At 39.7% G+C, this 27,162-nt stretch overlaps 2 protein-coding genes across 5 annotated transcripts; one reads left to right on the plus strand and one right to left on the minus strand.

Annotated features, from left to right (window-relative positions):
• The first annotated feature begins 3,199 nt into the window (after window positions 1-3,199).
• LOC131245620 (pentatricopeptide repeat-containing protein At5g47360) lies at window positions 3,200-8,954 on the plus strand. Of its 4 annotated transcripts, XR_009170924.1 has the most exons (4): window positions 3,200-4,769; window positions 4,978-5,059; window positions 8,254-8,389; window positions 8,554-8,954. XR_009170924.1 is itself a non-coding variant. In XM_058245201.1 (2 exons), the coding sequence occupies exon 1, from the start codon at window positions 3,298-3,300 to the stop codon at window positions 4,762-4,764; it is 1,467 nt and encodes a 488-aa protein (XP_058101184.1). In that variant the 5' UTR covers window positions 3,200-3,297; the 3' UTR covers window positions 4,765-4,769; window positions 4,978-5,612. The 4 variants fall into 4 exon arrangements, 1 of the variants encoding a protein (XP_058101184.1); XR_009170923.1 differs by having other exon boundaries at window positions 8,254-8,954; XR_009170925.1 differs by lacking the exons at window positions 8,254-8,389; window positions 8,554-8,954 and adding an exon at window positions 5,870-6,075 and having other exon boundaries at window positions 4,978-5,058.
• A 1,078-nt stretch (window positions 8,955-10,032) lies between these two features.
• On the minus strand, window positions 10,033-23,180 carry LOC131245621 (elongator complex protein 4). The gene is made up of 8 exons (XM_058245202.1): window positions 22,899-23,180; window positions 22,520-22,755; window positions 22,358-22,430; window positions 14,017-14,173; window positions 12,948-13,029; window positions 12,008-12,167; window positions 11,824-11,915; window positions 10,033-10,650 (listed from the first exon to the last, which is right to left on the minus strand). Exons 1-8 carry the CDS (start codon window positions 23,029-23,031, stop codon window positions 10,483-10,485), a joined length of 1,101 nt encoding a protein of 366 aa, XP_058101185.1. The 5' UTR covers window positions 23,032-23,180; the 3' UTR covers window positions 10,033-10,482.
• Window positions 23,181-27,162: the final 3,982 nt, after the last annotated feature.

The following is a 27,162-nucleotide window of genomic DNA, read 5'->3' on the forward strand; positions in this document are numbered from 1 at the left end:
CAATGGCTCTTGTGAAAAGGGTATGCGGTTTTGGTGGTGAAAGACTCGAAAGAGTCCGATCCATGTCCTCCATGGTAAAAAATTCCCTGTTCTAGATAGATTCATGGCATGAAACTGCACTGCTTTGAGAAGAGTCACAGAGAGTAATGCAAAAGCATTGGGTTATCCTGTGCGCTAATGACGCTCTGGCAATCTCTATTCCATCTCAAATAATGCAACGGTAAGACTAGTTTTATGTTAATCTTCATTTTGTTTTTAGAATATTCTATTATTATTATTTTCCATGTCTTTTTTTTAGATATCACCTATTCTTGTCATGACTTGCAGCTTATGCTATCCTCTGGAGCCTGGGTAAAGGAGGAGAGTTGATTTAAGGTAGGCAGACGTCATCGGAAGTTGGTCAAGCAAATTCAATCCATAAAGCTGGTGATTGTCTGAGTTAGGACATTTGGGTCTATTGGCACCTAATTCATCTACAAAGGTGAAACCATGGAGTGTAGAGCTGTACACGAGTAGAGTAAGCTCGGTTACTCGCTCGACTCGACTTGGAATTACTCGACTCAACTCGGCATGAGTTTGAGCCGAGCATGAGCATGAGTTTGATACTCGTTTTGATTACGAGTAGAGTACGAGCTGGGCAATACTCGACTCGGTACTCAACTCAATACTCGACTTGTGTGCTCGACTCGGTACTCTACTCGTACTGTGTGGTGTTGATTTATTATTATTGGTTTTTTGTATAAATTGTTAATATATTTTAGAAATTGATATAATATATTGCTAATATATGTTAGAAATTGTTAATATATGTTAATATAGCTAATATATGTTAATATAAAAATTGTTAATATGTTAATATATGTCAGAAATTGTTAATATGTTAATATATATTAATATAGCTAATATATGTTAAAATTGTTAATATATGTTAATACAGCTAATATATGTTAAATTTGTTCCTTGAAAACGCTGCTCGAATTGGGCTCAAATTCGGACTCGGATTCGGACTCGAACTCGACTTGAAAACTCGGACTCGACCCGACTCGATTTCTGCTCACACTCGGCTCGTACTCGGACGAGTAGAGCACGAGTAGGGAATCCATGCTCGATGCCCGAGCAGAGTCGAGTACGAGTAGGACTTCGACAGTGCGAGCTGAGCATGAGCTGGGCAATACTCGGCTCGGCTTGACTCGTGTACAACTCTAGTGGAGTGTTTTTTTTGGGTAGGTGATTGTCTGAGATAGGACCTTTGGGTCTATTGTCATGGGTTAAACCGGGGCTACTTCCTTATGGAATATCTGAGGTCACGCTTGATCCCGGGCTATGCTGTGTCAGGAGAGCGGAACAGTATCAACTCGGATATGGGGCGGGGTGTAACAGCGGTGTATATAATGCTGTTGATTGTGATGGGTATAATTGGTCCCAAACATAGATGATGTGCAAGGAAAAATAAATTTTCATTGACACTTCTCCACCATTGCGGATTCATCATGCATGTGCTGGCATTTGTATGCATAGCTCTATTCTTCCATGTATGTATGATCTTATAAACAGGTTGGATGACAAATATACATCACTATGCGGCCTAACATGGTTTCAACGGTGGAAATCATTGCAGCATGATCGACTTGATCTTTAGATATGCTTCAATTTTGGGCTCAACCCCTTAAATTAGATGGAAAAACGGATGGACGGCATAGATGAAACACATACATCATGGTGGGGCCGACATAGACCACCCGCCATTGGCCGGTGGCGGGGGAGTAGCCAGTCCGTTTCTCAAACTTAAAACCCAGGGACGTGGATTTCCTGCTAAAGTCTTTCCCATGAAGATCGGCGGAAGAATTTTGTATGGGACCCATTGTGATCTTTGTGTGAAATTCAATCCGTCCTTGTATTTTTAAATATCATTTTAGGACATTATATCAAAAATGAGGAGGATCCAAAATTCAATTGAGCTATACGAGATGAAATAGTGGGGAAAGGAATGCTTACCGTTAAAACCTTCCTAGGCTCCACCTTGGTGTTTGTATTCCATCCAAATCGTTTATAAGGTCATTTTCACTAATATGAAATGAAAACACCACAATCGTAAACCAATACAAAACTTTTGTAGCCATATGAATGTTTCAACGGTGGTCACTAAATCCCCACTGTTTCCTCTCATGTGGCCAATTTAATATTTGGATCCTCATTTTTGGTTGCATGTCCTAAAATGATTTTGAAAAATGGATGGACATATTGGATTTATCACAAACATCATAGTGGGCTCCACACAGAATCTTTGCAAATGATCTTCCATCAGAAAAAGGCTCGCACATAAATTACTTGTGGCCCTATAAAATTTTTCGGTTTATTTAAAATTTTCACCATCCAACGAATAACGTGCCACCATTACTCTACTTTATAGAAGGTATAATACCACCGAGTCGTCTGGTACCTTTTCCCTATATATATATATATTAATCAAAGCTTTTTTCACAACACGAATTGTATTGGGTTGGAAAAGTCTAAGTCAACCCGGTTGAGTTGGAATCGGATTAGGCATGGCCAAGTTCTAAAACTATGGTGAAAGGACTTCTGTAAAGAAAATGGATGGCTAGAGAAAGGTCTCACGCTAGTTTGGCGAATGCAGCGTTGTCCAATCAGCGAGGTTTCAAGTGGATGTATGGCACACCGTCGTTAAGATATCCCTCACCGTGGGGCCCACCTTGATGAATTTTTTTGTATATCACACCATTCATCCTTTTTTCTCAAATCATTTTAGCATGTGGTCCCAAAAATTAAGCAGATCGAAATATTAGGTGGACCACACCAGAGGAAACAGTGATAATTAATACCCACCATTAAAAACTACCTAGGGCCTTCCTAGGGCCCAACGCGTGTTTATTTTCCATCCAACCTGTTTATATTATAAAAAAGGCCTGTATAAATGTAAAATACAAATATCAGCTTGATCCAAAACTCTTATAAACCACATTAATTTAATAGTCGATCACCATAGTTTTACAGTGGTGTGGCCTACCTAAGAATTGAATCTACTTAATTTTTGGTATTAAGTCCTAAAATGAGATGGAAAGACGGATGGACAGCGTGGATATACAGTACATTCATTAAGTTGGGCCCCATACGGTCAGGGTAACACCCACTAACGTGTTACCCGGGTAACACTTCTTCATCACCTCCTTTCCATCTATTCGGGTACTCCTTTTGCCCCATACCAACACACCCCCGAGTGTAAATACCAAACCTCTCTTCTTATATAGCAGTGGAGGGAGCTGGCCTTCCTCCTCCTCAATGAAAGCACGTAAGATCATGACCGTCCATCCAATCTCTCCTTTCTTCACTACCGTCCATCATCATTCTAACACCCCATCGCCCTCATCATCATCTCCATCCAAACACTCACTATCTACAGCTGCAGACTCTTACTTGAATCTCCTTCTCCAAGGAAACGCTTCCCAAACACTTCCACCCCTAGAAAAAACCCTATCCCAAATCAAACAGAAGCTCGACTCCTCCTCCGTCGAAACCGTCCTCCGCAATCCCTCCACCGTCCGACCATTGGCCCTCCGATTCTTCGTCTGGGCCGGTCACCAACCCAATTACCGCCACACCGCGTTGATGTACAGCAAAGCCTGCGAATTTCTCGAAATCGCCCACCGCCCTCAAACCCTAACCGACCTTCTAGAAGCTTACAGGGTCGAACGGTGTCCAGTCTCCGTCAGAACCTTCAAGATCATTCTCAATCTCTGCAGAGAAGCGAAGCTTGCTGATCAGGCATTGGGTGTCCTGAAGAGGATGGGGGAATTCAATTGCCGGCCGGACACGGCTTCCTACAATGTTGTCATCCGTCTCTTTGTTGAGAAGAAGGAGATCAGTATGGTGGAAGATCTAGTGGAAGAGATGGCGCTGATTGGGCTTTACCCTGATGTGATCACCTGCATTGCGATGATCAAGGGGTTCTGCAATGCAGGCCGGTTGGAGGATGCGTGGGCTGTCGTCCGACGTATGCGGTGCCATGGGTGCATCCCGAATGTGGCTGTGTACTCTGCGTTGCTTGATGGGGCTTGCAGGAGTGGGAGTTTGGAGACTGCATTGGAGTTGTTGGAAGAGATGGAGAAAGAGAAGAATGGCTGTGAGCCGAATGTTGTCACGTATACGTCGGTAATTCAGAGAATGTTTGAGAAGGGCAGAGTAGATGAAGCGTTGACGGTTTTGGATCGGATGCGGGAGAAAGGGTGTGCTCCGAATTGGGTCACGATCAGCACGGTTATTAATGGGCTTTGTATGGAAGGATGGATAGATGATGCGTATAGGCTGATTGAGAAAATGGTGGCAGAAGGGAGCTGTTCAAGCGATCGATGTTATAGCTCGCTGACAGTCTCTTTGCTGCGGATGAAGGCTTTGGATGAAGCAGAGAAGCTTGTTAGGAGGATGTTGGACAGTGGTGTTACGCCAGATGGATTGGCGTCTGGGTCATTGATAAAGGATCTTTGCTTGGCAGGACGGGCTTTGGACGGGTTTCGGTTTTTTCATGAAGTAGAGAAGGTGTGTGGACTGCTTCTTGATTCGGATGTTTATTCTGTTTTGGTTGCAGGGCTTTGTCGGCAAGGCCATTTGGTCGAAGCTGCAGCCGTGGTTGGTGTGATGGTTGCTAGAGGGATTCGAGCGAGAGCTCCTTATATTGATGGTGTTGTGGAAGAACTGAAGGCGGCTGGTGACAATGAGCTGGCTTTGCACCTTTTGGGTATTGGAGGATGATCAAAGTAAGTGGATCATGTTGATGAGGAAGGGTTAAATTAACAGTATCCAGTTCAACAGCAAGTTGGTTGTGCACACCCGGGATCAAATCCCGCTGCAGGGGTTACCAGAAAGTGAAAAGGCAAAATGAATAATAACTCATGGAGCAACTTTTGAAGTAGAAGAAAAAGAAAATTTGTATATATTTTGATGGGTTTCGAATCGATTGGTCAGGTTAAAGTGCTCTACAAGACTTTGTTTGACATCAGAAGAGCAACTTAGAAAGTGAGGCCATTGCTTTTCTGGTGAAAATTGGTATATATATTCACCCTTTCTATCTGCCATTCATTCAAGTTCTAACAACTGCAATACTCAACATGCCAGAAAAGTATGGATTTTTTGAAGGGAGAAAATAGAAATTGTGTGTGCAGTAGTATTTGCACTTGCATTTGTTTGTTACATTATTATAGTCATCAAGCTGATCACTATGCTTTGATTGTACTTGCCTTTTGACATTCCAAGGCATAGATAGGGTGTGAAATTGGGTGATCACTTAATGTATCTGTTTTCGGTGGGCAAGCTGTTCTTGATGTCAATAAAACTATACTGGCTGTTCTTCGATCAAAAGCCAAGACCATGTTGCAACATGGATGTGGTTGTCCCAGTCAATGAATGAAATGATTGACAGGGTTTTGGTACCCAATTCTTGAAGTTGGGAGTGTCATTTTCTTTCCATTGTTCAGTTGTGTCATGAAGCTAGCTTGGTACTTTACCATTCGTTTAGGAAGACATCAAGCTCTTTGGGTTAACTTACTTCCATATGGGGTATTCGACTTTATATCAATATATCTCATAACAGTTAAGAATTTTGTTTCGGTAGCATCGAGTAATTACAAATACCACTTTCTTTTACAACCTTCTTCATCCATAAGGTGTTTTGTGGTCATATTGTTATCTTCTTGACTTGCATCTCTTACCCCTATTAGTAACATGACAACAGCATCATAGTCATCACAGTCTTGTCCTAGCTATTTGGGGCTGGATTTCTCATGATTGCTTGGCAAAAGTTTCATAACCAGCTGCCTACCTAACATCAACTCCCCTCTTTTTACTGGGCTTGGTACAGGCGAGCACATTGCTTCAAGGTGGAATTTGGAAGTACACGGGAGTATGGGGATTTAATTTATTGTTTCTATTTAATGCATAATTATTATAAGCCTTTGAAGCTAATCTAATGTAATTCCATGTCAATATGACTTCCATATTATGTATCTTTTCTTTCTCCGTCATTTGAATATTATTGCCATAAAATTTCATTCTGATTATTTTACACATTGTAAGGTATAGTCTTTTCTTGTCATTCCTGGGTCAATATGACCCAGTTTCTCAAGCAATTCAGTGATACATTGAACTGTGGTGTGCATTCTTCTCTCTCTTTTATTTCACCTTTTATAAATTTTTTCTTATAAAAATAAGGTGTATGGGGATCTCTTGTGTCTTCATTGACCTTTTGTATCTTCCTTTCATCATCCTCGTTGTCATCATCTTCTAAGCCCTATCCCAGCTAACTGTGGGTGGCTACATGAATCCTGTTCCTCCTCCTTTCCACTTGATCAAGGACCATATCCTCAGTTAAATCATAGGTCATCAAGTCTTTCTACCTCCTGCTGTGTCCCTTTTAGTTCCTTCAACTTGAACCAACTCACTCCTAAGAGGCATGGTTCTTGGTCTTTGTTGCACGTGGCCAAACTGCCCACATCCACTTTCCCTCATTTTATTAAATATCGGTGCTACTTCTAAGTTCAAACACATTCATTTCTAGTTCCATCCTTCCTTGTCTTGTCATTCATCTATCTTAACATCCTCATGTCAGCTACGCCGATGTAGGACAGATGATCTATCCTAGAATGATGCAATAAGATCATTAACGGATTAACTAGAACAATTTAAAGCACAAAATAATGCTAATCAATCACAAGCATAATGAATTCAAGTATTTAACTATGCTCATATTCAAGACTAAATCACAACCCGTCAGTTAGATCTTATAAAACATGATTAAATAGGACCTATGGAAGGTAGGACTTCCATCTAGTATATGAATTGATCTAATTCTAAATGGGATCTCTTGGCTTGTTAAAGGGTTTAAGAGTTGGGGTTTTTTGGATTTAGGGATTTTTGAAAAATTGGGGTTTTTGCTAAATTAGGAGATTTTGGGGAAATTAGGATTAGGGTTTAGAACTAGGGTTATGGGGAATTAGGGTTTTGAGAGTTAGGTTTTTGGAAAATTAGGTATTTGAGATATATGATTTTGAGAATTAGGGTTTTAGGCTTAGGGTTATGGATTTTAGAAAACTAGGTTTGGGTTTGAGGGTTTTAGGCTTAGGGTTATAGATTTTAAAGAGAAATGAGTAAGGATCAAAGAGGGAAATAGGGATGAGATGGGACGGCTGTATGAACGGTCGTGTGGTCATGTGTGGAGGTCCATACGGCAGTATGGTGTAAGTCAGCCTAGGTTTAGATGGGTTTTGGAGGAGATTGTGGATGATTTTTAGGAAAAACAAAGAAAATAAAGGGGTAGAGAAGGATTGAGAGAGATTGAAGAAAGTAGCGAGAGAGAAGAAAAGAAAAGTAAAGAGAGAGAATTTTTATTTTTTATTATTTAATTCATGTGCAATAATGGGCTAAGGTAGGACGTCCAAGCCTTATATAATCTCATAAAAGACTCTTTACAAAAAGATACTCTTAGATAAAAAGTTTCACATAAAGACGCTCAATAAAAATAAAATTTGTTCCTAACTCCCTAATCTCAGTAAAAATATAAGCTTTAAAAAAAGCAAAACATCTAACCAACTAAATAAACTAAACTATTTCGTGGCCCACGATCAGATGTCCAATGATGATGATCCAATGGTAGGGCCTATGATCAAGATGTCTAATGACACTGATCCAACGGTCGGAATAGTCCAACTAAGTAGCCCGCATACATCTTCCTAGTGTGGGGCCTTCAAAGATGCATAATTATGCATGTGGGGTCTTCAACGGGCTAGGCACTCAAATTGGGTTCACAGGGCCCCATGTATGCATCACCTAACCATAAAGAAACGTTCCTCCTCCTTTGGTATACTTTGACTGGTGCTCGGATGTCCTCATCATACACTCATCCTATGAACATGTTGTTCTTTAATTGCCCAACATTTTATCCCACAAAGCATGGCTGGTCTTATAGCTATCCTATAAAATTACACCTTCAATTTGATTGGTATGTGGCAATCACAAAAAACTCTCACACATCTCCCCTTCTTCCACCCAGCTTGAATTCTATACACCCTCATGAATTATTGACCCAAGGTGTCGAAAATGGTCATTTTGGGATATTTATTTGTCAGAAACCTTTAGTAAATCCTCGTTGTTTTTTTTTTTTCCACAAGTGGGAGCTTTCTCTATTAAGCTTGCCAGAGTCCTGAAATGCCCATTGTTTTAGCTGATCCATGAGTGTCTACTGATCCCAGGACCCGCTCAATTTTGAATAGGTGGAAAAAAGCTAAACAACCATGCCTCTTCAGGTGTGATGAAAAGATGATCTGCAGATTCCAACTATTTTCATATTATGAATCTACTGGAGAGGGCCCAAACTCTGATGAAGGTTATCAACCCTGAAAATCCTGTTTGCAATAGCTGCGCAGAATCATGTTTTATTTCAATTTCTCTTTAGTGGAGTGTGTGGGGAGGGATGTTTTAGCTGCCAGAACGAGTTGGAGGTTTTTGAAATTATACAGGGAATATTGCTGATTTGTGATCATGTGTAAGGCATTGGTTAACAGAGCATGAAATGACAAACCTGGTGGGATGGATTCATCATCATCATCATCAACTCTGTTGCATGGATTGCTTGTGTATCCATAGGCCAGCCATTGAAAGGTTAGGATTGACCTGTTGAGGAGATTTTAAAGGCATTGTTAGCCAACGATGAGGCACATCAAACGGTGGCATGGGCCCTGATTGTAAAGAATCTTGTGCAAGTGGATGACATCCTTAAGGACTACAGATTGGAAAAAAATGCATTGGGAGTTGCTTTGAGCCGAATTTGGGAACTGGGTCTTCTTTGAACCCTTCTGTTCTTTTATCTTGTGATGATGTTATGTGATCCAAATTCGTTCATCTGCTTTGTTCCAGGCGGCATTTTCAGTGCAATGGATAGACTTCCATCTATATATATGTTAATTGACTTTTTGGCATATTCATCATGCACGTATAAGCATATATGCCTGCACTCACAACCATACATGACTTCAGAATGTTCTAAGTATGAGGGAGCATGCTAAAAACATGCTGGCAGGAACACATGGATGTCCTTGCCACTCCACATCCTCGGCAATTTGAACATCCACTCAGTGGAGCTCAATGTGAGGGCTGGCAATGGGCTTGGCCCTGGCCAAGTAAATGAGAAATTTTGAATTTGGCCAGCCTGATGGACCCTAGTTCTAAATTCGGGTTTGGACCTTTCTAGGCCCTACTATTGCAATCATAAATACTCTGTCGATGGATTGCTGGTCAAAATGAAACTAATGGACGTTTCAAATGTTACCTTGTCAATTTGACTTGTGAACCATTGCTTTGATGGTTGAAATTGTTCTACATGTTTGAGTTTTGGTTAGTGGCCCATCCATAGCTAGACCCAATTAACTAAGTTTAACATGATGACGTGTGGTGGAAATTTGGGCAAAACTCATCAGCCCTTGTCATTAGACCACTATCTATGCATGTGTTGTGAAATGCTGAGCGAGAATTAAACATTGGGCATGGCATGCATTGGATGATATGCCTGATTTTCGGTTAAAAAGGGTCCCAAAATCCTGTTAAATGCATTAAAACATGTTAATAAGCATTTCTAAGTACACACCTTCCTCAAATCTGGGCTTGTAACAAGTGAATTGGGAGGGTATTTGTGCAATTGGCTTGTATTATTGGGTACTGAAACCAATGATAGTATGGGACAACACATATTAGTTAAATATTGATGCATACAAATGCCAGGGGTCCAGTGGGTGTAAACAGAAGCACCATTTTTGAATTTTCCAAAAACACATGATGGTGATGGTGATGGTGATGGTGATAACAGATAAGAGTTGTCGCATCATAACAGCCATATTATCCACATTGGATGTTGGTAGGAAAAAAAAAAAAAAAAAACGGCTGCACAGCTGTACATGGTCATCTCCCCTTCTTCATTTATCCATGCTTCTCAGCCTGTTTTTACTATTTCCTGAACATTAGATAACCAAAAAAGAAAACAAGAATACTTAATTTCATTTATACCAATCTGACTGGATTAATTCAATACAAAGTTACGAGTCCAGGAGAACAAAAAAAGTCAGAAAATCCACGGCATCAACAAATATGTTCCCTGATGCAGATGATCTAGGAGGAATTGCCACTTCCAATAACAATTTCTACCTCTCTTTTCCTGGACTGGGGCCCACCCATCTCGTGGGAACCCATTGGTGAGACTCAGCATCTTGCAACCCCCTTTTCCCTGGTGTAACTGCAAGAAGCATTCATTGGATACAATTTCGACCACGATTGGTGGGGGCACCAAAAAGGATAGAGGATCTTTTAGTCGAACAAGCAGCATTTGGTCATCTGCACCCACATCTGGCTACCACGCCCAATGGACATGCTATGGCAGCATAGGCTGATCAGAACCAATGAAGGTGATGATGTTGATAAGAAAGGATATTAGAAATCAATGGATGAGGTCTTTGTGGACCCGGAACAACTACCAGAATTGGCATATGTGCTCCCACTCGAAGCATCCACAGGTGCTTGATTTAACCGCTCCAATACCAAGGATCTTCGTCGATATAGCTTTATCGAGAATGTGGTTGCTTCTAGAATGACAGGGACCTGCTCACAAGTCGGAATTACTTCATAAGAGGTAGAAAGTAAGCAAGCTAAAACTTGACAATAGAATTTTTCAGTTTTGAGGTAATTGTATGATCGGTGAACAGAGATGAATTTTACTCAGGCGCTCTGAGGGTACAAATGTGCCACACATTTTAGTTATCCACACCGCTGATCAATGGGCCATCCCTCAATAACCTCTCCTTAATCAATGGGCCATTCCTCAACAATCTCTCTGATTGGAAGCTCCTATCCATCCAATCTCAGGCCATTTCCTGTGATCCTTCTTGTGATATTTAATTTAACCATCTATGTGCAACCCGTTGAAGGATCAAGATCATTGCATCAAGGAGCACTTTGGGGCATGGTCCATCCACGGAAGGACCTCAAGGCCTGGAAGGATTTGTGAATTTCTTCAGGACAAGGATCATATAATTCCTCTCCAGCAAGGTTCTAAGACTTGGTGTGACTCGGGCCGACTTGTTCACACCTGTGTCGAGTTGGCCAGAGTCACCTCCTATTTCTCAACCTGACTCAAAGCGCCGAACTGGATTGGAATCGACCAAATCCGATTCAACTCAAATGAGTTGCATCAAACTTGGACGAGCAGTCAATCCATCCTCCAGTTTCGAGGCTAAATAAATCTGCATTTGATGTAGTAGAAAATGTGCAGAAAACGAGAACTTGTAGGAAGAGGAATGATTCCCATGGAAAAAAAGAACATCACTAAACTGGATTCTAATTGAAATCCAAAATATTAACAGATTCAGCAGTGATGAATCAATCGACCAAGATAAGTACTGAAAAGAAGCTAAGCAAGAAAAGGCCATGCATTAAGGTGAAGCAAAAATGCTATAATGGAGCTCATTTGTCACCGAAGTTCAATTCAATCCTCCCTGTGGTACACATGGCAAACATGTAGGGTCGGCACTGTTGATGTGGATGGGTTATAGGCCAAAAACGACAGTGGTCAAACAAAACTAGGACCACCAGTTGTGAGTTTTCAGGTTAAGTGTGGGCCATTGCTCTAGTCATTCCTTTTAAAGGCCATTAATTGGATGGCTACCGCTGTAAGGATGGAGTTACATAGAACTTGGAGGACGCGAGCTGCATAAATATCATTTTCTAAGATGAAAGCAGACATTAGATGAAGGGACTTTAAGCTTTTAGGAATACCTGAGTATTAATCTGAGCCACTTTATGGACGTGCAGAAGGCCAACCATATCCTGATAACCTGTCAGGAGCTTCGCCATCTCTTTGTCCTCATCTGATTCAAAAAGGTTTCCCCAAACAGATCCACAAATTAGCACAGATACAGTTGGGCTGTAGTGCAGATGAACAGATATGTAGAATAATAACCTGGGATTGCCCTGACAGAGAGCAGAGTATCCGCCAAATGCTGCCATCTCTTAGAGAAGGAAGGTGACAGAACAGATGGAGGGAAAGTAATCATCACAACTGCATTGGTTGACCGTATCATACCCTTGAGAGATCTGATAAAGGAAAGCAAATCCCAGTCCTACAACGAAATGCGGACAGAAGTTAACTGATCATGGAATTTTGATTATACCAAAGAGCGCCCCAACGTTTTAAAAGTACAGTAGATTGCTTTTTGGTGAGTAAAATGACTAAAATGCCGTCATCTATTATTTTTCTTAAAAGGGTGGTAGGGTCAAGGCATTGCGGGGCCCGTATTGGGGTGCATATGTCCATGTGTATATGATATCCAACCCATCCAACAGGTGCCTCCCACCATTTTGATCATGGAAATAAAAAATCAGGCCAATCGAGCCATCGGGTGGGCCATACCATAAAAAGTGTACACAACCTAAAACCCTCCAAATTCAATTGTGGCCCACTTGATGATTAGGTCGGCCTGATTATTAGTTTATGTCGACATCATGGCGGGATACACCTTTTGGATGGGCTGGATTTCATCAACACACCATGCCAGCCCCAAAATGCTTGACTCTACTATGGACAAATAATAGACTGGGCATTTCAGTCATTTCTCACAACAAAAAGCATGTTCTCGCACTTACAAAAAAGCTGAGGCATTTTTTTTTTCGTAAAATCAGAATTCTTGAGGAATTCTGCAGTAAAAACCCCAAAAAAAGACCATAGAAAATCGATGTTGGACTAGGAAGATGGTTTGTGCTCTAAAGGATCTATTCAATATGCATTTAATTTTAAGATTAAAGAGTTCTTAAAGGAAGCAGTCCAGCATAGGCCATTACCTTTTCAGCAAGAATCATAAAACCGAGAGGCTAATGGATGTAGTCACAAGGTTGAAACTTACCAAGTCAGAGAAACAGCATTGTGGAGCACAGAGTGACTGTATAGCTATGCGGCCAGCAAACCCAATACCAGCACCATCGTTTCTGGAAGTAAAACGAAAAGGTATTAACAAGGCCCACAAAGATAAAAGAGCAATATTCATATTGAGTCGAGCCTTCAAATATAATGCACTAGTTGTAGGAGGCACTATATGATGCTCAGCCCAAGAATTATTACAGTAGGCTTGGTTTTTCAGTTTGTACAAGTTGGATCCTTGTTTCAGTTCAGTCATTTGTTGACATGATGGCCCCCATACACCAAAAATACCCCAGATGGAAAGATCTTAACCCTTTAATTGGCAGCCAGCATATAGACGGTTAAGATAGAAAATACAGCTATGGCCCGTTTTCAAAAAAAAGAAGAAAAGGCTGAAGATTTGATGGCTATGATTTTCCAGTCTGTAAAGAAAAGAGACATAGCAAGATGGGGAATTTTGCAGCTCGTGCCTGGAAGATAAATCTTGATGGAGTTCTCTTGGAAATACAGGTCCATCCAGCACAGGATGAGCGGTAGAGTGCAGAAACGTTAGTTGGTTGAATTCAAGAAACCCAAACTGTATAGCATGACTTAATCTAATAAGCAAGTGACAAATCTCATTCTTGGGAATTTATTGGCCTGGGAATCTCTCAAGAGATTTTTAAATTTTGAGGTTTTTCTTGGGAAATCTCGCCAAAAATAAAAAAACAAAATATTTATGAAAAAATTAATAAATAAATTTTAAAATAATATATGATTATGATAAAATAATTAAAATTTTAAATAAATTTTTTATGTTAATATCTGGACAACTTTGCAAAAAATTAAAGAATGCGTTTTTTTTTTAAAAAATTAAAAACCTCATGATATAATCATGATAATAAAGTTCGTCTATTTATCATGGAAATATTGGGAGATCTTCAAAATCTCGGGGATATTAGTAAGTTCATTATTAACACGTACAATTTAGCACCTCCAACATTTTCACATCCCCACCCCTTATGAGTAGGTTTCATGTATTTTAGATGTCAGTAAAAGTAATCATATTGCCAAACCTTGGAAGTTGAGCTAAAAAGGTAGAACATTGGTCTTTGAGTGACGTAAGATGTGGAGAATCTTGAATGCTTATACAATGAACACGTTGCGCGCTGAGTAATTGCCTTTCTAGAGGCTTCCGCAAGTCAAAATTGTTGGAATACTCCTGTCTGTTATCTGCACAATTCCCTCTTTCATGTCATGGTCTGCATCATTTGCTTGAATTTCATGGACTCGTAAGCATTGTTCTATTCCTCACTTTGGACAAAGCAAGTCTAAAATGTCTTGAACAATGTGATAATGCAGCTTTGACATGAAAGCAAAAATGCGAATAATAGCTGATCTCTATTGAAACCAACATATTAAACACTGAATGTTAATTAGGCACAAAAGAGAGGAGACGGAGAAGACGGTAGGTAGGCAAAACAGGAGAATGCTTTTGTATTTGCAGAAATCTAACCAGAACCACATCCTATAACCATATCATCATCATATTGTCTGGATTCATGATGAAAGTTATGGCAAAAGTGTGACACTGGCTGACAACCTGACACAACCCTTCCTCATCCGGGCTTGGGACCAACAATGCGAGCACAAAACTCCCACAGGCACTATGTAATAGACTGCTACATAGGTTGATTACAATCAAGCACAATCTAATAATCTATTACACAGGTTGATTACAACCAAAGAGTTAATAACCGTATATATCGCTCAAAACTCATGCTTACCTATAAAAAAGAGACCGTATCTACATCTGTCTTTGCATCTATATATTTGAAAACTATTAACCAGTGTTTCAAATAGCGCTTGTAGCGTAGCTAAATAGCGTAAATCCCCTGTAGTGTACCTTATGCTACAGCTACGTAGTGTGTAGCGTTTGTAGCCTACGTTACAATGTATTTTTTTTTTTTGAAGAATGATGAGCAATTTTTTTAAATTTATTTTTAGATTTGTTTGTTAAAAATAGTGTAGAACTCATATTATAGAAAATAAAATAAAAATAAAATGTAAAGTTAAAACCAAACCTTTCTTTGTTTACTTTCACTTAAAATGGTGGTGATCCTTTGTTAAAGTTGATGCGAAACTCGCACACTAAAAATATTTAAAACTAAACTTAAAAGAAAAAGGTGTTTCAAAAGGGGGTTTTTGAAAACCTACTCTTTGTATAGATGACATTTGTATTGTACTTAAAACTCTTAACTTGTGGGGTTTTTATTTGTTTTCATACTAGTGAGTTGTGACTTGTGGTTTCAATTAGACATTATTAATTAAAGTGGTTTGCTTAGAAGGTTGTTGATGTGATAATTATTTGATTTGGTTTATGACTTTATGTGGATTAGCTTTTGATAAATGACAATTAATAACTTACTTGAATATGCTTATACTTGAAAAAATAAATAAACTTTTAGGCATTTTTATATTTTTTTGTTTTTTTCTTACTATTTATCATATTTTTCCTATATTTAAATTACAAATAGAAGTATCATGCAGCCTACGCTACACGCTACACGCTACAGAGGGTTGAACGATACGCAACACACTGCCGCTATTTAAAACACTACTATTAACATAACTACAATCAAAATATGTATCTGATTATCCAAGCATTTGTTTGTAGTAACCACGCCATATGCCTCTCACACATTAAAAGAAAATTGCATAAAGTTGACGGCACCTGGATCTTGTACTTGGCCAAACTGTAAGTGGCGTAAAGTACAATGTGGATATGGGATATAGCTTGAAGCATATCTATCCTTATGGGTGCATTTGGATGCAATATCCCGTTGAATTGAAAGTATTAATCACCAAAATGGAAATAACCAAGTTCAAATATTCTTCTTTAGCATTCGTATTCAGGATCTAGGCTCCAAATTGAAATTATGTGGCTTTCAAGTTGAACTTTTGATGCAGTTCTAGATGGGGGTCTTTGAAAACAACAGCCAATTCTGAATTTTGGGTTTGGTTTAGTGAAGTTGGCGATAAACGTTATAGGTTAATGGTTTAAAATAAGGGAAGCTATGGTCGCATAGGGTAGACTAAAAGTTTACAGGTCAAAAGGAAAATAGCGTATAGGCTATTTGGTAATTGGACCGTCGGTTGGGGTGAAAACATGGTAACTCTAGGTTGATTAATAGAAGACACATACTTATACTAGAAGATATGAAACGAATTGGGAAATTTATAGTTGGGATTTCAGTTGACTCAATTGTCTGATAATTCAGTTACAATGAATCACAAATAATAATAATAATAAAAAAATAAAATAAATAAAAAGAATCTGAACCAGAAATAAAGAAAATCTGTTTTAAACAAATCCTCAAATCAATCCAGCAATCAAAAACCAATACCTTCAATAAACTAGAATAAAATAAAACTCGTGGAATCAGGTTTAAACAGATTTAAATAACATGAACACGTACGACAGTGATCATGTAGAGAAACAAACAGATAATATAAGTACCAAAAACCAAAAATAGTAGACACTCTTCTAGGATGTGACTCACCCGGAGATTGGAAGAGACATTACATACCCTTCTAATACTTTGATGGGGACATCACGCGCACACGCACGCCCCTACGCACGTACGCAAGGAGGAAGAGGGCCCCACCATCGATCTGGATCGATGACGACGTCCAGGGAGGGCCTCCTAGCTAGAGGACTGCGTTTTGGTCCCTTGGAGTGGACTCGATCGTCATGTGAATCCCACTATGGGTTCTTATGATCGTGGCCCACTATTCTAAACAATCTAGTACTCTGAGTTTTGGTTATTTTTGTTATTAGGAACATCATAGATGGTTTAGATTGCTTTGTTTAGTTGTTATTTGTGGTTACTTCATCTCTAAGCAATATGTTGCGTACATGGTGTGAGTTTTGGGGTATAGGATTTTACTATAAATAGACACCCCTTGTAGTCTTTTTCTCATGGAAGATTGAATAAAATATCTGTGTTTTCCTTCTCCTTTCTGAGTTGTGAAAGCCTAATTGGGTGTGAAACCCTCCCTTCTTCGAAGGGCTAACTACCGTGGAGCGAAGCCACACCCATCCCGATTCGCCCCTACCTTCTACTATCCATATTCCTCTTTTCCTACAGTCATTCCACCATTATTTTGCAGCCATTACTTCTCTACAGCATATTTCTGGAATCTGGCCCTGCAGGAGAGCTGAAACTTCGGCAGAGCACCACGCACGAACCGTATGACGGATCGGGCCAAAACTTGAGGGGTTTGTAGCCCATCCTTGGCTGACTAGACCCAAGGAGGGGTTTTATGGGTTCGTGGGCCCCATGCACGTGCGTCAGGCCTGACCTGCTGTCCACAAGTGCGGGCTGGCATCAGGTTCACTCTTTCCTCTCTTTCACTTCTCCCTTAATTGATTTCCCTAACCCTAACCCTAGATTGTCTTAAATCCCAATTTTCACACCTTTTTCTTCAACCCTAGGGTTCCCTGAATTGAAATCTGTGAATCCCCTGGATTGGGGAAATATTTCTGTACATGTGTGGCTGAATCTACTTTCCTTTGAGCATTGTCTGGTCTATAACTTTAATTGATCCAGCCCTAGCATGTGTAGGCCTAGACTTGCATAGATTCCCCTTGTTGAGTGCTTGACTTTATGTGGGAAGTGAAATTTTGTGTGATTGTTTCTGAACTAGTATGATCTAAAGCCTGGAATCTTGCATAGCATGTTTTAATTTTCATGTCCTGCATCATACTTAGATATTACATACTCATGCATATGAAGATCTGAAACTTTGAAGTTCTCATATGAAAACTTTTATTGAGGACAATAAGTAGTCTTAAAGTTTAATATATAGCAAGTATTTATAGGCAAACAAATCACACGCTTCATGGGATGCCCTAATACCTTTTTGACTTTTGATGAGTTTAGCTCAACAAACACCACCTATCTTACAAAAATAACCCCTTAAACAAAACTAACCCTGAACACTCATAACTCTGAAACTATTAATCCAAATCAGAAAATAAAATGGATTTCGTGCGCATATTCCAAGGCCCACCAGATGAGACCAATATTGCCCATGTGATAACTTGGTCAACGGTCATAGTCAAATGGTTAACTTTAATAAGAAATCAAAATTGTCAAACTGTCCAAATCTATGAAATTTCTTCAGATCTGCAAGTGATGCTTTCTTCTACTATACACTTTCTAGCCCTTAGTTGCATCACTTTCATATGAAAACTTTTCAAGTTTTGTCTATGTACCGGTTTGAGGCTAAAGTAAAGGGTGAAGATGTATTTGCTTGTGTTTCTAAGGAAGCAAAAGGAAGGACAACAAGAAGATTATCCTCAAGTGCAGAAATTTTTGTCTGATTTAGTCCTAGATGAGCTTCCAAATGTATTACCTCCCATGATAAATGTGTAGCATCCATTGATTTGATTCTGGGTGCATCTTTACCTAACCTTTCAACATATCGTATGAATCCCACAAAAGCAGTTGAACTCAAAAGGCAGGTTGATGAGTTATTAAAGAAAGGCTTCATTAGAGAGAGCTTAAGTCCGTATGCAATGCTCGCTAATCGCTGAATGGGTTTCCCATATGGATGGGCTTAATGTAGATCTAGCCTTCCTTGAGGCTTAGTTAGCTTCTCTTATCTCAGCAGTTTTCTCTCTCTTGTTCTTTCTGTTTCTTCTTTAATAGAAGTTATCTTTCAAAAAAAAAAGTCCGTATGCAATGCCCGCTCTCTTGACTCCTAAGAAGGATGGGAGTTGTAGAATGTGTGTTGACAGTCAAGTTATCAATAAGATCACCATCAAAGACAGGTTTCCCACACCTAGATCAGATAGTATTCTTGACATATTGGCCAGATCGACCGCCTTTGTCCAAGATTGATCTTAGAAGTGGCTACACCAAGGTATTAAAAAACGGTTACGTAACGGCTGTTACCAAAAAAAAAAAAGAAAAAGAAAAAAGAAAAAGAAAAAGAAAAAACAACCTGTAACAGTCCCGTAACAGACCCGTAATGGTCCAAAAACATGTCCAATAATGGTAATGGCAGTGGCTGTTACGGCCAACCGTTATTGAACACCTTGGGTCACACCAAATCCGGGAAGTCTCCATTTGAAGTTGTTTTGGTGCTGAAACCAAGGCAACCCATTTACCTTCTTTCATTGCCAATTGAGGTTAGGCCAAGTGGAGAAGCTAAAGAATTTGCTAGGCATATACGTAATGTGCATGAAGAGGTCAGAGGAAAAATTGCCATCACTAATGTAACCTACAAAGAAAGAGCCGATTCAAATCAATGATATGTGTCTTTCAATGTTGGAGACATGGTTATGGTCCACCTTCGACCTAAAAAGTTTCATAAGGGAAAGTTCAAGAAGTTAGATTTCAAGTAAGTTGGACCATACAGAGTGAAGGAGAAGCTAGGATCTAACGCCTATGTACTTGCGTTGCCTGAGGATGTTCACATACATCCCATTTTCTTTTCAACGTTGAAGATCTCACTTTCTATCATGGTGATCATGAAGACTAGACGTATGAAAAACATGCCGTAAGGATACCACATGTGCCCAAAGAGCCAGAAGTTGTTGAAGACATCCTTGATGATCAAATAGTTTCAACAAGGCAAGAAGGATATCACAAGTTTTGGTGAAGTGGAAAGGGTGTCCAACAATTGATGGAATGTGGATCTTTAAGGAAAATTTGCAATTGAACCCCGATCTCTATAAAGCATATCAAGCTGCCAACTAGTTGGATATTTTCGTCAAGGAGATGTTGCAACTAAGGGCTCGAAAGGGTATACTAAGAGAAAGTATCACCTGTAGATCTTGAAGATCTAAAGAAAGTTCATAGATTGGAGAGTTTGGTAACTTTGACATTTTTGTCGAAGTCAACCCTTTGATTGTGACTTTTGTCTACGTTATTATATGGGCAATATTTGTCTCATCAGTTAGGCCTTGGAATATGCATACCAGATCCATTTTTATTTTCTGATTTGCATTAGTGGTTTTAGAGTTGTGGTTTTTTTTTTTTTTTTTTGTGGGGGGTTGTTATTTATATATTGTGGGGGGAATTGGCAAGGCCAAACTTGTCAAAAATCAAACAAGTATTAGGGCATCCCATGAGGCGTAGGATTTGTTTGCTTATAAATACTTGCCATATGTTAAACTTTACGGCTGTTTATTACCCTCATAAATAAGAGTTTTTATATGAGAATTTCAAGCATTGAGTCTTCTCGTATGCATAAGTGTGTAATATCTCCACACTAAAAGGGTGTGTCATATCTCTTCTAATCTATGGAATTGGAACTGGCTGTTGATAACAGGGAGAAATGGCTCTATTGGTCCAAAGAGGAGCTTGCTGAGTCACAAGTCGAAATTAAACGCGATGGACCTTTCACTTTGCTAGAAACTCCTGGGCCTAATGGATACATTTCCCTATTGAAGGAACGATTGTCGCATGTGCTAAGGGATAAGGTACCTTCACCTCTGTGAGCTTCAAAATTCAAAGTTTGGACACGTGCCACTAGGAGAGGCTGGGGGGCACACATCTGCATCTTCCAAACAAAGCACATCTCCTTAAGCCACACCACAAGCTGGGATGTATGGGATAACTCCACATGGTCCTGACGGGCTGTCAATATCTCCAACACAGTGAATGGGGTCGAGACATGTCACCTACTTTGTAGGCTTGCACAAGGCTCAGATTCAAACCTCATGCGGAATCTCCCTCGGACTTGCCATGATACCCCGAACGTTAGTCCAACGTTTCTTTCTGAACCTTGGCCTAAGCCCCTTGCAGAGCCTCAAGAGAAAAAAAATCTTCAACAAGCGTGTGGTAGGAATCTCGTGTGAGTTAGCATCTATCGCCACATAGGGGACCAGTGGAAGTACTCTTCTCTTTGCGAGGTGAGTTCTTGTGTCCACAAGAAGAATGAGAAAACTTGAATATTTTACTACATAATGATCTAAGATTGGTCGATTACATCACTTATATGGAAGACCCAAACCTTAACTTGAAATTACCCAAAATAGTAAAAATCTCTCTCCAACGCCTAATTTGCCAAAAATATAAATGTCTAAATAAACCTTACCGAAGCATTCCTAGCATTACAACAAGCAATTTCTAAAAATAACGGAAATCCTAAAATTACAAGAATAAGGAGATACGATGAAAAGATTTTTTTTTTTTTAAAGTAAAATTTTCCTAAAATCATAATGTTGAACCGAAGGCGTGCATTTTCTAGTGAAATGGATGAATTCGATATGCAAAGCTGGCTGGTTGGCCCTAGAAGCATTGTTACATAAAGATTTATAGGTTGTGCATTTTGTGACGATGCCCGAATAAAAAGTTATGGCTGTTTTACAGTCAACACTTCAAACAACAATTTCTCCATATCTAGGATGAATCTCTTCGAACTAGACAGGTCTGGCACCCAGTTACGTCATGCCCTATATAGGATTGGGTCCGGTTCTAACGAACTACTCCTGCTTTTGGTTGAGCTTCTTTTGGTCCACCCGTGCTAAGAATGCATCTATTGCATGTCCTACATCACATGCAATGTGCCTTTAACCAAGGTAAATAAGGTGGTAGAAATAAAGGCTTTGGTATACTCATGCAATCTACTCCAAAAACAAACAATACGACAATAACGCAGAGGATCTTCGAATGAACTCCATCCCATGCCTTTTCAAGGTGAATCGTAGAAGAAGGCCATGAAGGAGCTCACATGCTAAAAGCACGTGCCCATTTTTCATCCATTCCCAAAAAAATAAAAATAAATGACATTTGCTAAGCAAACAGGCTTGCATTGAATCTCGCCAATGATAACAATCATAAAACAGCAAAGGCTAATTGGAGGCAATCATTTTTGAGGAAACAGATCCGTTGTCTCTTTGAGAACCCATTCCAAAAGGTAATTCTCATCCATTGTGACCCAAACATCATAGCAAATCATTATTCCAATACATCGTCAACAACTTAATAGTGAAAGCATTAGGACTAGTGTATTTTTTTTTCGAAGTGCTTTACAACCCAATGCTAACCTTAGTAAATTGTAGCCACAAGCTATTTGTTAAAGGTTGTATTGACTCTCTGGTTAAAATTTTCTTGAGGATTGATCACCTACAGCTAGTTGTGCACGACAAGCCATTTTTCTCATGCCTTCAGAATTTTGGTTTTGAATTTTTCTGTTGAAAATATCATGCATTTTCAGTGCCAAATTGCAAGTAGAAAAGGGCTGGTAGGTTGTCAGCAACCAGTTCTCAAAAGATTTACTATTCAAGTGTTCGTTCATGTATCTGTATAGTGGGATTCATCTCATTAAATAACAACCAAATTCACCAACCAAAGACTAAAAAGTACTGAAAAAGACGGATTCATTTGTGACGGATCTTACCACTAGAATTCCCGGAAATCGGCTGCTCTCCAAAATACTTCTTGTATTGCCAAGCAATCCTCAATCCCTTCTCCTGCACCTCCACAAGACCCACCCACAAAAACTCATCAAAATCTCAAAAAACCGAACTAAAAAAAAAAAAATAATAATAATAAAGAGAACCTGTTCTTGGGTGTGATCAGGACCCAGCTCGCGTTTGTCGTCATTGGATGTAATTGGGCTAGGAAGGGTGCCTAGAAATGCCCGTGGTTCCATCGTCGGGCTGGCATAAAGAAGGGGTTGGTTGTGAACAATGCCTTGAGACATGAAATTTCTCAAGAGGAGAAGATGGTGAGGCGCTTCGGCATCTTCCATGATCATTACAAGGCTTCCTAGAGAAAACCCACCTCCCAAAATCTCTGTAGTTCCAAGTTAAAGAAACCATTTACAAACTTCTGGACAAAACCCACCTCCTAAAATCCCAAGAAATAGCAGTTGAAGAAACCAAATAAGAGAGAGAGAGAGAGAGAGAGAGAGAGAGAGAGAGAGAGAGAGAGTATACTGTCGAGGTCTGGGATTCCGGAGGAGACGAGGACGCCGCCGTTGGGTCCGTGCTTGACGCCATGGGCTCGGGCCGTTGGTCCGATGGTTGGGTTGCGAGAGAAGCTGCTCGTCTTGATTTTGGGAGCCGCCATGGCCGATCAGCAGCAGCAGCGGCAGCGGCAGCCACAGCAGTCGGGCCTAGAGTGTCGACAGTTCGCTCGGAATTTTAATTTCTTTAAGTTGGGACCCACGGTTCAGCAATCAGAGCATTAGGGGTCGTTTGGACGCCTGTTTTAAGTTTAATCCGATTACAGCCGTAAAGTGTTTACATGTACCTCCCTTTGGATATAAGTGGTCCTATTTTGCTTTAAGTTGAAATCTAATTACAGGGGAATAGTTGTCTATGGATTACTTGAAATCCGTTTACAACTTATAATTAAGTACTCGCTCACAACAAAGCTTAGAATGGTAAATTTTTTAAAAATAATCAAACTACGTGAGGGATTTTATATAAAATAGATAATTGGAATAAGCTCAACTTAATGAAGCTTATGATGAATTTTTACAATAAACAAATTATTTGCTAGATCACAAAAGTAAATTCACTAATTCAAACACGACTCTAAAGTTTAATAACATTCTAACTTATGAGAAGTTTTAACTCCAGTAACAATAATAATGAAAGAGATTAATTTTTTCGTTCTTGGTTTTTGTATTCTTCTTTTGTTCTGGGTCATCGTAATGGTTAGAAGATGTCATGTAACTTTCCTTTGAAAATTTTAAAATACGATAGCTGTTGCTTGAAATACCTATACTCGTGATACAAAAGATAATTTTTTCTCATGTTGCATATTACACTTACACTGTAATCGAATTATACCTTGTAATCTGATTATAAGTAGATATACCCATTCAAACACCCCCTTATAATTTGATTACCTGTAAGTAGATTCGTACTTAAGGTCTTTATAAACATCAAAACGACCCCTTAATAACTTTAAATAATGAGCCAAGTGCCTTTGACTAGTGAATTAGTTAATCTTTGGGCCAGCTAAATGTTCATGCTTAGTCACAGCTGGAATGCACCCAATTCCATGTGTGTGCGCCATGAATTGCTTCAGCTGCTAATGGGCTGATGGCCCGTGGGCTTTGGACTGACCTTCTTTGATGGGTTTCGGATGGAATTCTAGACACAAATACGGGCCCAGGCTTAAATTTGAGCCCTTTTATATATGAGGGTGGCCATCGGTAGGTCTATGAGCCTATCAGCCTGGCCGGAGCCCCCTCTGTTTGAGGTTTCAAGGGCATTTGTCATATATCACGCAAGCTGGGGCACACCTGAACATCCAAATCTTGCACAAAAATCAGGTGACCGGTATGGGGCTTGAGATGTGAACGATGATCATAGGTCAGATTTGAGACTATGATTTACTATGTGGGCCCGGCTTTGAAATATGTTTTCCTGGACTGGGCCCAATCAGTTGATAGACCTGCGGTTTCTGGCCTGCATCACTGGCTGGGCTCGCGCCACAGTTCCCTCAGGTTGGGGAGGAAGCTACTTTACTCGGTCCATCAGGTAAGTTGGGCTAAGGCCACCATAATGAAAATGTTTATATATTTGTATGCATTTATTAGGGCTGATAGTTGGACGGGTTCAACCCGATGGACGTGTGACTGACCCGACATTGGGTTGGTCTTAGGCAGGACATATTGGGTTTGGTCTTGAGCTTGGGCCATACAAACACCAACCCGATAAAACTTTGGTTGGGCTCAGGTTGCCCGACTGAACCTGAACCTGATCGATACATAAATTCCTTATAAGTTAATTATAATTGAGTGCGGATCTCCTGTGTTGAAGGCATATGAAATTCCAATGTCGTCGGGTTTCATTGGTCCGTGTCATTTCAAATGACTTGAGCTAACAAGACACGCTGGATTTCTCCCTTCCAAATAGATTGCTTGATACATAATACGACTTTTAAAAGAGTAGTTGTCCTATATTTTAACTTGTTTGTTTTAGAAAAAAATGAACTTTTTTATGATAAATAGCTACGTATATAATAAATAAAATTATAGGTACAAAATATAAGACGTGTATTGAAAATATAATAGAAGTAATAACGAAAATATTAGCATATATCTACCCAACCAACCCAACCAAGCCCACTTGGGCTAGGCTTGGGTTGAGGATTCGCAACCCGAGGTTGGGTTGAGTTGGATTAAAGTTGAGGTATAGGAACCTTGGGTTGGGCTAGGGTTGAGCACCAACCCAACCCAAACCGACCCACCCTGCCCCACTTTCCGCCATAGCATATATGTATTTTTTTTTTTTTTTTTTATTGTAGGTAAGTAGAGATTATATTACTGACTAGAAAGGTATAAAACTTAATTTATCAGGTCTTGCTAACATAGGTATTGGCTCATTTGAGATATTACACATTGATCGGATGGATGGTCCAAAGGTCCAACTGTTTGGATTTTCGATTTGTACAATCAAAACACGGTTTAACGGTCCAAAGTTCAAACAATTAGGTGGGCCTTACAAAGAAGTCTGATGCTCCAGACATGTCCCAATTGGAGGATCCCAGATTTTTATCTTTTTATTCATGTTTAGTGAGATGAATGTCAATTTACTACAAGGTGCATATAGTTAAAGGAAAGAAATTATTAATTAGTGGCCAATTAATTGTGGAGCAGGCAAGATCCATGGCTAGGATCATCATACAAATATGCCACGTGCATGGAAACTACATGGATGCACAAATATGGATTGCAGAAATGAAACTAGTGATCATTTTTCATTCTCTGTTCCAGTTACATTATTTCTTGTAGGGATAGCAAGGGAGCGGGTGGTGGGACGCCTGACTGTGGGGCCCACTTTGATGTATGTGACTACATCCACGCTGTCCATCTGTATTGAAAAGACATTTTGTATATGATCGACGAAATGAAGCATGTCTAAATGGGTCTTTACTCATGGCTCAATGGCACACTCGCAAGAGTTTCAAGGAGGTCATCGGTTCGAGTACCCATTGTGGTGCGAGTGTGTATGTGGGGGTGTGTGTGTATAAAAAAGAATCTAAATGTCAGATGCAACATAGTATAGGAATCAATGGCAAATAAACATTCCTGTGGACTGTATGATGTTTTTTAATGTGGGGATCCAATCATGACCGTTTCCTGTGGTGTGGCCCTTGAAAGAGCCAAAGTTCCTGACCCGAACCCAACCGACCATTACACTGTGGCCGGATCAAACCGGTTAAAATTCATTGAGCCAAGCCTCAACTGGATCCGAGCCATTTGATTGTGATAGGTCTGGCTTGGTTGGATTGGGTGACCTGACCCAGCCCATTTAAACCCATATGTGTGAGCTAGTGTAGGGTTCAACCCAAGAACAACCCATTTACTTCAATGGGCTATATTTTTAGGCCAAACCTGACCCACTACCGATTACACAGGAGTTTTGCTAAGACCAGCACGTCTAACTCCCTGTCCATGTACACGCCAACCACACAGCCATTGTGGCACACATGTACAAGATCCAGGCCGTTCATTAGGTGGACAACAAGGAGTAGATTCATGAGCCAAAAAATCTGGAGGATTTCATTTCATGCGGGTCACATTTTATAAAACAAATGAATGGCAAGATTTTTATTTTTATTTTCCACTCAGACCATCTGTTTCATAAACTGTGGCACACCTGATGAGTAGACTACCACGATTTTTGTACCAAAATATCTTCAAATACTGGCCCACCTGATGAACTGCTTTGATCTTGCCTGTGTCTGCCATATTGGCTCATACACTGCAAATGGGCGGCGCTGTATACACCTGGTTTGGCTTGGCAAACCTCTTCCACACCCGTTTGGCCGAAACTGTTTGTTCAAAATATTTGAAAACAACCATCCATCTAGTGGGCCATCTTCGAACAAATTTTAGTCCACAATATTCAAACCATTCATTTGAAATCATGGTTAGTGCATTATAGATATCTCAACGTTTTAGAATGCATTTGGATGTACTATCAAATTAAATTGAAATAATCAACCCAAAGTTCTAGCCCGGTCATTTGCCACTCCTAAAATTGAAGTTCCGAAGAGTGATTTCCTTGTTATAAGCACAAGGAAACTTGATTAATTTTTATAATTTCATCTCAAATAAACAGATGGTTTGAAATTCAATTCACTTGTGCATCCAGTCGTGACCTTTAAGTTCCTTTGTAGAATAAGAATTTAGGAAGAGATTGTTTTTAGGACCGAATAATAACACTCATACAACATGCT

This window comes from Magnolia sinica, chromosome 5 (assembly GCF_029962835.1).
Source record: "Magnolia sinica isolate HGM2019 chromosome 5, MsV1, whole genome shotgun sequence".
NCBI classification, from domain to species: Eukaryota; Viridiplantae; Streptophyta; class Magnoliopsida; order Magnoliales; family Magnoliaceae; genus Magnolia; species Magnolia sinica.